The 14,626-nt window shown below is 42.8% G+C and overlaps 1 protein-coding gene across 3 annotated transcripts in view; it reads right to left on the bottom strand.

Annotated features, from left to right (window-relative positions):
* The window catches only part of PIGG (phosphatidylinositol glycan anchor biosynthesis class G), a 207,083-nt gene that overhangs the window by 36,527 nt on the left and 155,930 nt on the right, over window positions 1-14,626 (bottom strand). For all 3 annotated transcript variants that reach the window (XM_030194469.1, XM_030194470.1, XM_030194471.1), the window contains exon 12: window positions 6,324-6,487. In XM_030194469.1, the coding sequence (XP_030050329.1) occupies window positions 6,324-6,487 (164 nt within the window). The remainder of the gene's footprint in view (window positions 1-6,323; window positions 6,488-14,626) is intronic.

Genomic DNA, 14,626 nt, shown 5'->3' with positions numbered 1-14,626 from the left:
TGTTTTGGCAATGTGCCTGAATCAGGGGTCATATGAAGTCTAAAAAAAATGGTTTCCTGTATGATAAGGTCATAACTTGTCTCAACACTACATTTCATGCAGTTTAAATGCTTTGTAAAGGGGGTTAATGTGTCTAGGGAAACCATCTTGAATTCACCCCTCATTATTAATTTGTTTAAGGCCCTTAGGTCCAAGATGGTGTAGAGTTCTTCTGTTTCTTTGGGATCAGCAAATATAGGAATAAAATTCTTGCCTTTTCCCAATGGTGGCATAAGCTCAACGTCTTCAGTCTCTAAGAGGGAAGAGAGTTCCTTCAGTAGCTACTCCTGATATTGAAAGGTGGACCATGACCATCACTGTGGGCAATCTGGTGGGTGTTCCAATGGATCAAGTCTATATCTGTTCTACGTTATATTGAGACCCCAAGTGCCATCAGTTATACTGGGACAATGGTTTACTAAAAACCTTGGTCTTCTTCCACAAGAAGGTTCTCTAAAATAGATAACAAAATATTGGCTACGCCTGCCTGGATCCTGCAGAAACCTTTATCCAGGTCACTTGAGGGGTATCAGTAGCTGTAAAAGCTAGGTTTTCAGCAACTGGTGTAGTCCCTCAGACTTGCTTGAAAATGTGTAGTCCTCTCTGCAGGTAGGTATGGAAAGATTCTCCCTTCCCTTTGTACCATATACCAACAGGGATCAATGTCTGATTCTTAGGCTTTGTTCAATGTACCATACCAGCATCCTCCTATGCTAACAAAGAACTGGGGAAGCTGTAGACAAACCAGTTTATTAAAACCAACATAACAAATTAAATTACAAATGACTGACCCAACATGGCCATGTTTTTGCTACTACCTACAATGGGGGTAGGGATGTTCTAAAATACAAACACACTTTAAAAGCAAACCTAAGAGACGTATAGATATTAAGTAAATACCATAACGCATCCATACTGCATAAGAAATAAATAACTCACATCATAAAGGTGCATATTCCTTTTAACATAGAGTAAACCTTTCTCTGAAAGGAATCCAGTGTCTGGACCTCCATGCGCGGGATAACCAAGGCATGAGTCCAGAGCTCATGGTCCTCTTGAGAGTGGATTTGGGGTAACTGGGCCTTCTTGATCTGTTCGTTTTCAGTCTCCAACTTAAATGAGATGGCAGCTGCCATCTCCTTGACAAAACCAGTGAAGGAGAGAGCCTCAGGTGGAGGGGAGGGGACTGAAGATATGCCAAATGACTTCTGGCTTCTCCTTAGACTCTCTTGGCCCATCTCAGACTCTTCAAATTACTCTCCCTGAGAGAAGCGAGCCTGTGCCTGCCTCAGTCTACTGGAAGATCGTCCAGGCCGTGAAGTGCACCGAGGTGCAGGTCTCTCACTCAATGTCAAGCAGGTCACCACATGTGAGGGCCCCGACTTCAGACGGTGGCCTCTCCACATACAAAGCTTGAGCCTCCAAGGAGAGTTAGGGCTGTGCTGAGGCTGGCACAAGTGCCCTAGATGCCGTATCATTGTGCTGCTGCCGCAAGCCCACCAGCTCTTCCCTGAGCATGGCCCGGTACCGATCATCAATGATAGGAATTGGCAAAGGCTGGGCTGGAGCCGACGTGGAAACAGCCTGTGAATCTGCCAGTGCCGAATCAGAAGCAGGTTCCCAGCTGCATGGAGACTGCAGCATTGGCACCTCCATAAGAGAGGGGAGCGCTCCTCTCAATGCCAACGCTGCTCAGGTGCCGGCAATGCCGACGCATCAGAGCTCCTGGTGCTTCAAGGTGAACTGATACTTATGATTTTTAGGCTTGTATCGATATCAAACTTCAGGGTCCCTCAATATTGATAAGGAGGGCATCGAATCGGCACCCATGGAAGTGCAGTGGGATGTTGCCAACAGCTTCTTAAAGTAACAGTTTGCTGGGCGATGTCCACAGTGGGATCCGTTGGATGACATCATCCAGTTATGAGAATATTATAGCCTGCTTGCCCTTAAAAGAATATTACCAAACCCTCCACAAAGATGTGAGGACTATGGAGGTTCCTGAGCCACCAAACCAGACCCCCACCCTTATAATTAGCCTATAATAGCCAAACATTCATCAATCACCCAACAAGGATAAATCACATTAACACTATGACTTATCAGTGTCATTGTGTTCAGAGAGGCAACCAGGAACACAACAAAACGGAGAAATGCCACTCAATTAAGGCACATGAGAAATCAAAATAATATCCAGTTAGTGCGGCCAGCCAGAGTCAATGCTTCACAAACTTGTAAGCTGTCTACGGCCTCTTCTGCTCTTAGCAGACACATTCTGCCATTGAAACACCTTCAGGCATGAGGCCAGAGAAGCTACTTTGGCTGTTGAAGAAAATAGCACAGGCAGTAAAGTTGTACCTGTCTCCTGCAGATTTGACTCTATGTAACTTCCTTGCAGCACCAATGCAAAGACTAAAGGGGAAAGCCCATCTATCTTTTATTTTTTTCCTTATTAAGACAGTCCAAAACAGGGCACATTTCTCTTCTCTTTACCAAAGTGAAAGACGAGACATCCTGATAAACCTGGACAGCATCATTCTGAAATTTAAGGGAAATTCCCTGCTAAGCTTTTTGCAGGAACAGTTCTTTGGTGGAATAGTTTGTAACGCATGCCACGTCCCGCGGCCTGTTCTTCAACAGAGGGCCCAGAGCCCAATGTGCTCTTTCTAACTCTACTAGGCCTTGTATATCATGCCCTCCAGCAATTGTGCATACAAATTTTGCACTACAACAAGAGCATCCACCATCCCAGCAGCGTCTGGGACTCCATGAAATCTGAGATTTTTCCTCCATCCTCTGTTCTCTAACTCATCAAGTTTAAAATGCAATTCCTCCATACTCAGAAGGAGCGCAGTTGTTTGGATATGCACCACAGACAAGGCCTATGTGCTCATCTACCTTCATTTCTACTTCCTCCAGACACACCTCGGCTCCTGCATTTTTGTGTAAATAACATCAATTTTATCAAGGTTTGGACAAGTTCCTGGAGGAAATGTCCATAGTCTGCTATTGAGACAGACATGGGGAAGCAACTGTTTGCCCTGGGATTGGTAGCATGGAGTGTTTCTGCCTGGTACTTGTGATCTGGATTGGCCACTACTGAAAACAGGATACTGGGCTAGATGGACCATTGGTCTGACCCAGTATGGCTACTTTATGTTCTAAGTATTTCAGTTGGCATGCTCCTTCCAAAGATTTCCCACACAGCACTTGAAAATCACAGGCCAAACTACGATCTGATCCTCTATCATCCTCCTTTTCTCCCACTGAGGACTCAGCTTCAGAGTCGCGTGGGCACACTTGTGCTGGGGAATCCATTCGGCATGAGGCCTTACTAACAGCCCTTGAACTGACTTGTCCGCTTTCTCACACTAAGGCCAACTTTGATTTAACCTCCATCTATAGTCTCACTGCAGCTTATCGGGGGAAAATATGATGCATTTTAGCTCCAAATGTCGGCTGATGAATTAAAATAATGGTGAGGAATAAGGAGCTTCTAGGTTAAGCTGCCATCAAGTCTGATGATGTCACTTCTTCCTCCTCATCCAACCATGTTTAACAGCATAGCGGCATTCAGTATGTGCTGAAATTCAAAACCATGTTGTGTTTGTTTTAATAAGTTGCTTGAACTTTCCACAGCTTCCCCACGTCTGTTTTTCACATTAATTTCCATGTGGGATCTAGCTCTCTTTGTGGCTGATGTGGTGTTTATCCTCCTATGCTGATAGTGATGAAGCGGAATCCTCACTCATTGTACTCAGTGGAAAAGAAATGAACTAAAGCACCTTTGTGTGACTACAGTACTGTGAAGCAGGATGCCACACATGCTCAGCAGTACAAACTGGAAAGATCTAGCAGCTTTTCTGTCAGTGCTCTGACCAGGATTCAATTGGATAATATCACCCCCTGTGTGAGGAGAGAATAGCCTGCTTGTCCTTAAGAAAAAGAAATGTACTTGAATAAATTGGCCTGGCTGAAAACATCTCTTCTCTGTTTAAAAGTAAGCACAGGTTCCATAACATGTGTTCATGTAACAGGGTAAGGTGATTCTAGGAGCACTGAAATTGGAGAGGAAAACACTGTGCTTATAAGCAACTTTCAAATCTGTATATATGCTATTTTACCCCTGATCAGGTGCCCACATGAATAGATGCAAATACATTGGTGCGTTAGCAAATGTACTTTATGCTACAGGAAAAATTAGCTGCTAGATTCCATACAGATTGTCCAAAGTTGGGTACGCAAATTTGGGTGCAGATCCCAGATCCACAGTAAACTAATTACTTAGGGGCCCTTTAACAAAGCAGTGACACGGCTACTGCCCCTGTAGTGCATGCCAAATTGACACTACTGCTCAGTTAGGATGCCCACCCTGCGGTAATTTCAAAGTTCATGCACGCCATTTCCCGCAGTAGAAAACATTTTTATATTTTCCAATGCGGGGGCGTTCCCGGTAGTAATCGGCACCACGGCCACATTGGCATGCGCTGCATGAGTACCATGCATATAGCATGTGAGCCCTTACCGCTAGGTCAAGGGGTGGTAATAAGGGCTGAGGGAGTAAATAGCTGCACACTACTTTTAATTCTAGTGCATGACCATTTACTGCCCCCATTGAAAAAAAGCTTTTTTTTCCTAACCACGGTAAAAAATGGCCCAGCGCATGCCAAAAACATGCAACCACACTACCACAGGCCACTTTTTGCCATGGCTTAGTAAGAGGACCCCTTAATGAGCCATTAACAATCAATAATTAGTGCTAACTGGCACTCATTTGGAGTTATGCATCCTATTCTATAACATGCACGCTTAAATTTAATGGCATGCAACTCAAAGGGGGCGTGGACACGGGAGGGGAATTGGCAGGTCAGGGGTGTTCCCGGAATTTAGGCACAATGTTATAGAATAGTGATATTTATGTGCCCAACTGCCATTAGGCGCTTGCCAGCCTTTACACCAGGTTTCGGAAGGCATAAGTGCTCGTACCCAAGGTTAGTAACATAGTAAGTGATGGCAGATAAAGTCCATTCAGTCTGCCCAACAGTCACACTCATGATCAATTCATGATTAAATCAACAAAGAATGTAAGATTGTTGATCATGGTTTTTCTTTGGTGTTTCTGGGAAATAGTCCGCCCAGCTCTGTCCTTATGCTTCAATTACTGGAACTGCATTAGATTCATGCTAAGCTCATATTCTGCAAAGGGTACTCTGCTCACAGTGACCTTTGCAGAATACTAGTTTAGCACAGATCTTCCCAGAGCCTAACTTTGGGTTAATTTATTGAACTCCTCCCTATGGGCCAGATTCTATATATGGCACCTAAAAAATCCACATGGAAAACATGTCCGCCTAAGTGTATTCTGTAAGTGGCGCCTAGATTTAGGCGCGGTATAAAGAATATGCTTAGTTGATATTTCAGCACCTAAAACTATGTGTATCCATTTATGCCAACGAAAACATGGCGTAAATCCCAGCGTGTAGATTTAGGTGCACTGGGCCATGTTCTATAACTATGCACATAAATTTTGGAACACCTACGAAATGGCCATTTTCCTTCCCATAATCACACTCCTTTTTGTTAGTGAACCTTAGAAGTTAGGCACAGTGCAATACAATACACTTAGCAAGTTGTGTACGCAAATTCTAATTATTGCCAATTAGTGCTCATTATTGCTTGTTAAGTGCTGTTATCAACAATGATTAGCTAGTTAAGCCAATAAAGTTACATGAACAGTTAAAGAATCCTCCTGGATTTCGTTATGGATCTCTAGGCGCGCTATACAGAATCCAGGAGTATATGTAGTAACAGTACCTGAACAGTTTGCAACTATGGAGGCATTGAAAATGCCTTCTAAATTTCTGTAAAAGAGTAATCATTGTTCCTCTCTACAAAGTATAGTTCCTCTGTAAGGTAGCCCGTTACTTCATGAGACACTGCACCAGTGGCAATTTGCTATCTTTACAGTACCAATATACACAATACTGTATAGGAAAATGGAGATGTTCAAAAAACGTTATACAGAAAAGCAAAAATTCCAGTTTGTAGTAAGTTAAAAGATCCTCCCACTCACCAACATACTTCTGATGTAGAAGTATGTGAGAGCTGTAACCACAAGAGACTATGGTGCTAACAACGATATTCAGTGCTTACAGTATTATGAGGGAGGAAAGAAAATATTTACATACAACAAATATTTAAAAAAACAATAAAAAAGTATTTCAGATAAACACACTATAAGCATATACTATTATATTTCTTTCAATTTATCCCACAATAATTACCTGATCGTTTCAGAACTCAAATAGCAAATCAAATGAATGGCCCAAAGCAAAGGCCCAGCATAGGTTGCAACTGTTGTAAGGAGGATTGCTGGGATTTCAATATAGTCGTCTAAGCCCACAAAACCAGCAGAAATGTCCACGGTAGCAATGTTGTTTGAATTACCCTAGAAGATAAGTTAATAAAAAAAGAGGTTACTGATCAGGGGAAAATAAAAAAAGTCAAAAGTATTATTGCAAGCTGTGCAGAGCTAAGAAAATAAAACCACAGCAAAACTCAGATTATACTTATTCTATTATTAAGATCTTTACTTTATCTTAGAAAACTTAAGGTCATTCTGTGGCATAAACATACTTCATCCTCAAGGTATAACTATTCTCACATAAACAGAAACATATAAGCAGAGAATTTTTTTTAAAACCCAGTGCATCAGAATTTAGGGTCCTAAGTTAACCCCCTGATTCTATAAAGGTCGCCAAAAAATTGCATGTGCAAATTTAGGTATGGTCCTGATTTGCACACACAATTTAATAGGATAATGAGCCAATTAGTGCCAGTACTTGGCTTAACAAACAATTATTGACACTAATTAGTTTTAACTGTGTGTTGCGCTCATAAAATTAGGCATGGGATCTGCACCTAAACTTTATGTGTGGCCCGAAAAAAGGGTCGTGGAAAGGACATGGTCATGGGTGTTTCAAGATGGAATGAGGGCGTGGCTTTGAGTTACATTTGTAATTACAGAATAATTGTGTTCTGCACGTGAATTTAGACACCGGCACTTGCTATTTTCATTGCTGCAAATGGCTGTGCCTAAATTTATGCATGACCATAACACTTAAGCATTACTCTACAAACTGTGCCAAACTTTGGGCGCGACTTACAGAATAAAGATTAAGCAGGATTTTTTTGGTGCCGATTTTTTTAGGCGCCATTTACTGAATATACCCCTAAATGCCTATTTCAGATAAATTTAGAAGCTTAAATTTAATTTTAGGACATTGAAACTCTACCATCCCACTCTACAAAGTTTGTACACACTTATCTCAAATGACAGAAAATGGAAAAAGGATGCAAATGAAGATTACAGGAAACAGCATGGCAAGTTAAATGCAAAGCATTGATAAGGAAGGTACAAAAAAAAAAAAGACTTTGAAAAGAGGCTTGCCTTATAGTCAAAAATACAAAAAATCTTTTGTTAAGTTCATTTGAAACAAGAAGCCAGTAAGATAATCAATTGGACTGTGAGGGAGGGAGTGATATAGCGGAAGGTGACTCTGAGAACACTCCCTCACTGAGGCTGCAGTTTAGCCACCTCACAGCAGGTGGCGCTACCGTGATGTGTCAGAGAATGAGTAAGAAGGGTGGGGCTCAGCCCGGGAGGTTGTTAAATGCCCTGGAGTTGAGTTGTTCAGGGAGGCCCCCAAGTGAAGGAATCCTCTCAGGGTGTCTTGTTGGCTATAGACCCGAGGGGAGCACGGGGAAGAGGAGCGGCACCACAACAGACCTTGGTACCCTGTAACTGCCAGATGTAGAAGCTTATTTGAGGTAGCCCAAGTTTACTTTGGAACCTGGTTGACATTGTAACTTTGGAAGTAAGGGCCAAGCTGGGCCCAATTGTGTTGACTATTGCAAACAGGGTTTGAACTTTAAGGACTCCAGGACAGAGGCAAGCTGTTGGTGATGGTTTTGGGAGGGGCAGACAAGTGCATGCAGTGGGTCAACAGGAGCAGGCTCTGGGAGAGAACTGATGAATATAAGGAGTAGTTTTACATGTCTATTTTTTCCTGGCCTTTGAAAGAACAGGTCAACTATTCATCTGAATGAAAATAAATGATTTTCTTTCACACTTAATCCTTTGTGTAGCTGTATTTATCAACAGCCCAGGCCTATCTGCTAGCCAAGCTATCACACGGACCATTGGATTACTGAGGGGGAAAAGGACACTCAGGGAGGGCAAAGCCATAGCAAAGAGACTAAGGGGGAAGTTAACAACATGAATAACAAATGGACAGAGGTGAGTTTGGTGACCTAATATATCTGGATTTTCAGAAATCATTAGACAAAGTATTTCATGAACAACTCCTCAGGAAATTAAAGAGTCATGGGATAGGAGGCATTATTACACAGCATATACATAAACATGGATTAATAAGACAAAGACAACACGGATTTAGTAAAGGGAAATCTTGCCTCACCAATCTACTACATTCCTTTGAAGGGGTGAATAAATATGTGGATAAAGGTGAACCGTTCGATATTGTGTATCTGGATTTTCAAAAGGCAATTGACAAAGTACTTCATTTGACAAAGACTCCAGAGGAAATTGGAAAGTCAGCTCACTGAAAATATGGACAAGTTCTCAATACTGCATGCGTCACAGTCAGAATTCCGCTCCCTCCATAGTACTGAAACCATGCTTGTTACTCTTCTGGCCAAATTCAAGCAAGAAATAGCTACAGGTAAAAGAATACTTCTTTTCCAGTTCGACATGTCGAGTGCATTTGATATGGTAAACCACAATATTCTACTAAGACTCCTAGACCACTTCGGGATTGGTAGAAATATACTCAGCTGGATCAAGGGTTTTCTAACCACCAGAGCATACCAAGTAAAGTCAAACTCAAACATATCACCACTGTGGAAAGCGGCCTGTGGAGTACCTCAAGGATCATCATTATCACCAATACTCTTCAACATAATGAACAATATGCACCTAATGATGATCCTACTGGCCAAGTCCCTATCTAATCAAGGCCTCAACCTGTTCATCTATGCAGATGATGTCACAATTTACATTCCCTTCAAACACGATTTGTCAGAAATCACTCATGGGCAAACTCATTCCAACTGAAACTGAATACTGAAAAAATTCACTGCCTCATCCTCTCATCACCACATAATAAGTACAAACCCACAACCATAAACACCCCAGACCAAACCCTCCCTATCTCAGACAGCCTAAAAATACTCGGCGTCATAATCGACCACAACCTTACTCTTGAGAGCCAAGTAAACTCCATAACAAAGAAAATGTTCTACTCAATGTGGAAACTTAAACGCATAAAACCTTTCTTCCCGAGGGAAATATTTCGCAGTCTAATACAATCAGTGGTACTAAGCCATGCAGACTACTGTAATTGAATCTACGTGGGATGTAAAGAACAACTCTTAAATAAACTCCAGACCACCCAAAACACAGCAGCCAAGCTGATATTCAGTAAAACACGATTCGAAAGTGCCAACCCCCTCCGAGAAAAACTGCATTGGCTCCCAATCAAAGAACGTATCACCTTCAAAATCTGACCCTGGTCCACAAAATTATCTATGGCGATGTCCCAGGCTACATGACAGATCTCATAGATCTACCAACCAGAAACAGATTCAGATCATCACGAACATACCTAAACCTCCACTACCCAAACTGCAAAGGACTCAAATACAAAGCAACCTATGCATCCAGCTTCTCCTATATAAGCACACAACTATGGAACGCACTGCCAAAAGCCACAAAAACAATATACGACCATTTAAACTTCAGGAAATCACTAAAAACCAACCTGTTCAAAAAGGCATACCCTACTGACCCAACATAAATGCCTAAACTCTGCAACAAAGCAAAACCAAAGATCGTATTGGACACTATCCTGCTTATAATCGAAATAGAAAAACGCCTATATTGTGACCCAAATCGGGAGATAGACGTTTATCTCACAAAAACGAATAAAGCGGTATAATCGAAAGCCGAATTTGGACGTTTTCAACTGCACTCCGTTGATGGGGGCGTGTCGAAGGCGTGGTGAAGCCGGAACTGGGGCGTGGTTATCGGCCGATCAGAGATGGGCGCCTTTCGACGATAATGGAAAAAAAATATGCGTTTGTAGCGAGAATTTAGGGCACTTTTCCTGGACCCTGTTTTTCCACGAATAAGGCCCCAATAAGTGCCCTAAATGACCACTAGAGGGAATTGGGGATGACCTCCCCTGACTCCCCCAGTGGTCACAAACCCCCTCCCACCACAAAATATGCCGTTTCACAACTTTTTATTTTCACCCTCAAATGTCATACCCACCTCCCTGGCAGCAGTATGTAGGTCACTGGAGCAGTTATTAGGGGGTGCAGTGGACTTCAGGCAGGTGGACCCAGGCCCATCCCCCCCCCCCCACCTGTTACACTTGTGCTGGTAAATGGGAGCCCTCCAAACCGCCCCCCCCAAACCCACTGTACCCACATGTAGGTGCCCCCCTTCACCCCTTAGGGCTATAGTAATGGTGTAGACTTGTGGGCAGTGGGTTTTGAGGGGGATTTGGGGGGCTCAACACACAAGGGAAGGGTGCTATGCACCTGGGATCTCTTTTACCTTTTTTTTTGTTTTTGTAGAAGTGCCCCCTAGGGTGCCCGGTTGGTGTCCTGGCATGTGAGGGGGACCAGTGCACTACGAATCCTGGCCCCTCCCACAAATAAATGTCTTGGAGTTATTCGTTTTTGAGCTGGGCGCTTTCATTTTCCGTTATCGCTGAAAAACAAAAACGCCCACCTCACAAATTGTCGAATAAAACATGGACGTCTATTTTTTGCGAAAATACAGTTCGGTCCGCCCCTTCACGGACCCGTTCTCGGAGATAAACGCCCATGGAGATAGACGTTTCCGTTCGATTATGCCCCTTCACATAACCTTCCTCTCTTCAACCCCCATAGTACCTGAAACACACATACCTTATTCTACCACAATATCACCTAGTATCTGTCTCCCTACTGGACTTGGTGAACGCCTCACGGTATTATGTAAGCCACACTGAGCCTGCAAATAGGTGGGAAAATGTGGGATACAAGTGTAATAATAATAATAGGAGGTAGTGTTCTATCATGGATTAAAAACTGGTTAAAAGATAGAAAACAGAGAGTAGGGTTAAATGGGCAGTATTCTCAATGGAGAAGGGTAGATAGTGGGGTCCCAAAGGGGTCTGTATTAGGACCGCTGCTTTTTAACATATTTATAAATGATCTAGAAATGGGAATAACTAGTGAGGTAATTAAATTTGCTTACTCAGAAGTGAAATGATTAGAGAGACCCTTTTTCTCCAAGCCAGTTCACTGCCTTGGAAATAAAGAAGCCCCCCAAACCCTAATCTATCACTCATATTTATACTACTACTACTACTACTATTTAGCATTTCTATAGCGCTACAGAGTGTACGCAGCACTGCACAAACATAGAAGACAGTCCCTGCTCAAAGAGCTTACAATCTAATAGACAAAAATAAAGCAAGCAAATCAATTAATGTGTAGAGGAAAGAGGAGAGGAGGATAGGTGGGGCGAGTGGTTACAAGTCAAAAGCAATGTTAAAGAGGTGGGCTTTCAATCTAGATTTAAAGATGGTCAAGGATGGGGCAAGACGTAGGGGCTCAGGAAGTCTATTCCAGGCGTAGGGTGCAGCGAGACAGAAGGAGCAAAGTCTGGAGTTGGCAGTAGTGGAGAAGGGAACAGATAAGAAGGATTTATCCATGGAACGGAGTGCACGGGAAGGGGTGTATGGGAGGACGAGTGTGGAGAGATACTGGGGAGCAGCAGAGTGAGTACATTTATAGGTCAGGAGAAGAAGTTTGAATAGGATGCGAAAATGGATAGGGAGCCAGTGAAGCGACTTGAGGGGTAGTATGAGTAAAGCGACCCTGGTGGAAGATGAGACGGGCAGCAGAGTTTTGAACCAACTGGAGAGGGGAGAGGTGACTAAGTGGGAGGCCAGCAAGAAGCAGATTGCAGTAGTCCAAACGAGAGGTGACAAGGGTGTGGATGAGGGTTTTGGTAGAGTGCTCGGAAAGAAAGGGGCGGATTTTACGGATGTTGTAAAGACAGAAACGACAGGTCTTGGCAATCTGCTGGATATGAGCAGAGAAGGAGAGAGAAGAGTCAAAGATGACCCCAAGGTTTCGAGCTGAGGAGACAGGGAGAATGAGAGAGCCATCAACAGAAATAGAAAACAGGGGGAGCGGGTAGGTGGGTTTAGGGGGAAAAATGAGAAGCTTGGTTTTGGTCATATTTAATTTCAGGTGGCGTTGAGACATCCAGACAGCAATATCAGACAACACGCTGAAACTTTGGTCTGGATGGAAGGTGAGATATCAAGGGTAGAAAGGTAGATTTGGGAGTCATCAGCATAGAAATGGTAGAAAAAGCCATGGGATGAGATTAATGAACCAAGGGAAGAAGAGTAGATAGAAAAGAGGAGGGGACCAAGAACAGAACCCTGAGGTATGCCGACAGGCAGAGGGATAGAAGTAGAAGAGGATCCACCAGAGTGAACACTGAAGTTGCGGAGGGAGAGGTAGGAAGAGAACCAGGAAAGGACAGAGCCCTGGAATCCAAGTGAGGACAGGGTATCGAGGAGTATGCTGTGATCGACAGTGTCAAAAGCAGCGGAAAGATCAAGAAGAATGAGGATGGAATAGAGACCTCTGGATTTAGCCAGTAATAAGTCATTGGAGACTTTAGTAAGCGCAGTTTCGGTTGAGTGGAGAGGGTGAAAACCAGATTGTAGTGGGTCAAGAATAGCATGCGAGGAGAGAAAATCAAGGCAGTGGTGGTGGACAGCATGCTCAAGTAATTTGGAGAGAAAAGGGAGGAGGGAGATGGGTCAGTAATTAGAGGTACAAGTAGGGTCGAGTGAAGGCTTCTTAAGGAGAGGTGTGACCACAGCACGTTTAAAGGCAACAGGGACAGTCGCAGTGGAAAGTGAGAGGTTGAGAATGTGACAGATAAAAGGAAGAAGAGCAGGAGAGATGGCATTGAGAAGGTGGGTGGGAATGGGATTGGAGGAACAGGTGGTACATTTTGAGGAAGAAAGGAGAAGTGTAGTTTCCTCAATAGTAACTTCAGGAAAGGAGGAAAGGGAATGAGGGGAAGGAGAGAGAGGGGAACGGACTAGTGGATATACATATTATACAATACATATTATACAATAATCAGGAAATTAATTACCATCTAGCACATCCCACTAACCAATCATCTGATCACACATGCTTATGTCACCCAACTACTAGAAACTTCTCTCCCACCCATACCTTTGTCACAAATTCCGTGCCCCCCTCCTCATGCTACTTCAGCAGTTTTTTGTATCACATATCCAAACTGTGACTAAGTTATTTTTGTTGTACCAGTTTTCCCAACGTCCCCTTTTCACTATCTAAATATAATGTGGTCTCAAACTGTATAAAACACAGGAAATCTGACCCAAAGATTAATATAAACTCTAAATATCCATTAAAGGTTATCTTAATTACATTGGACCACTCTATATACATGTTCTTATCTACTAAAAGCTTGTAACAAAGTTCACAGTTAATAAATTCTTAAGCTGTCTTGTACAGTATCTTGACCTAGACAAGACCTTAACATTGGTCAGCAAAAATACAGAAAAAAACAGGGTATTTTTTGTATTCTCATGACACCCCTTCCCTCCCCATGATCTTAAGCAAGCTTCTGTAACCTTCCCCACACCCACATACATCTGTCTCAGTTAAGGGTCCTTTTCCCCTTCTCCCATTGCTTGCCCAACAAATCACGCTAAGTGCGTAAACATGTTTTTGGGTCCAGTCTAGTCAAGAGGAGTGTGAGTCACATGGCTGTCCTCACGCAACTTCACAAGGTCACCCTGCAAACTGATCTAGTTAGCAACGACTGAAAATAGCACACAGAATAATTGGGGGGGGGGGGGATGAAATAAATCTTACAGGTAACCTTTTTTCATTATTCAGAGGTGTGCTCTGAAAATACAAACATTAGGGTTCTGAGTCTACCCTGTCCCCCTCCAATTCCCTACACTACATGATGCAGGGTTCCACATTAGGAGCCACCACTCAAGAAAAAGATCTAGGCGTCATACATTTAAATCCTCTGCTCACTGAATTTCATTAATGCCTCCATATTGCTCCATGGTGCATTTACACCTAAACTTTTATGTACAATTCTGATCAGCACATCTCAAAAAAATGATATAGCTGAATTAGAAAAGGTACAGAGAAGGGCAATCAAAATGATAAAAGGGATGGAACAACGTCACTGGTAGGAAAGATATAAAGAGGTTAGGGATGTTCAGCTTAGAGAAGAGACAGCTGATTGGAGATACGATAGAGGTCTATAACATAATGTGTGGTGTGGAGTGGAACAGGTAAGGCATGAATCGCTTGTTTACTCTTTCCTAAAATACAAAGATTATGGTGCAGGCGACAAAGCTACTATGTAGTACATTTAAAATATATCAGAGAAAATATTGCATCACTCAGTGTATAATTAGTCTCTAGAATT

Source organism: Microcaecilia unicolor, chromosome 2 (assembly GCF_901765095.1).
Source record: "Microcaecilia unicolor chromosome 2, aMicUni1.1, whole genome shotgun sequence".
Lineage (NCBI taxonomy): Eukaryota > Metazoa > Chordata > Amphibia > Gymnophiona > Siphonopidae > Microcaecilia > Microcaecilia unicolor.
Note: the sequence above shows the minus strand (reverse complement) of the source record. Positions and strands in the feature narration are given on the sequence as shown.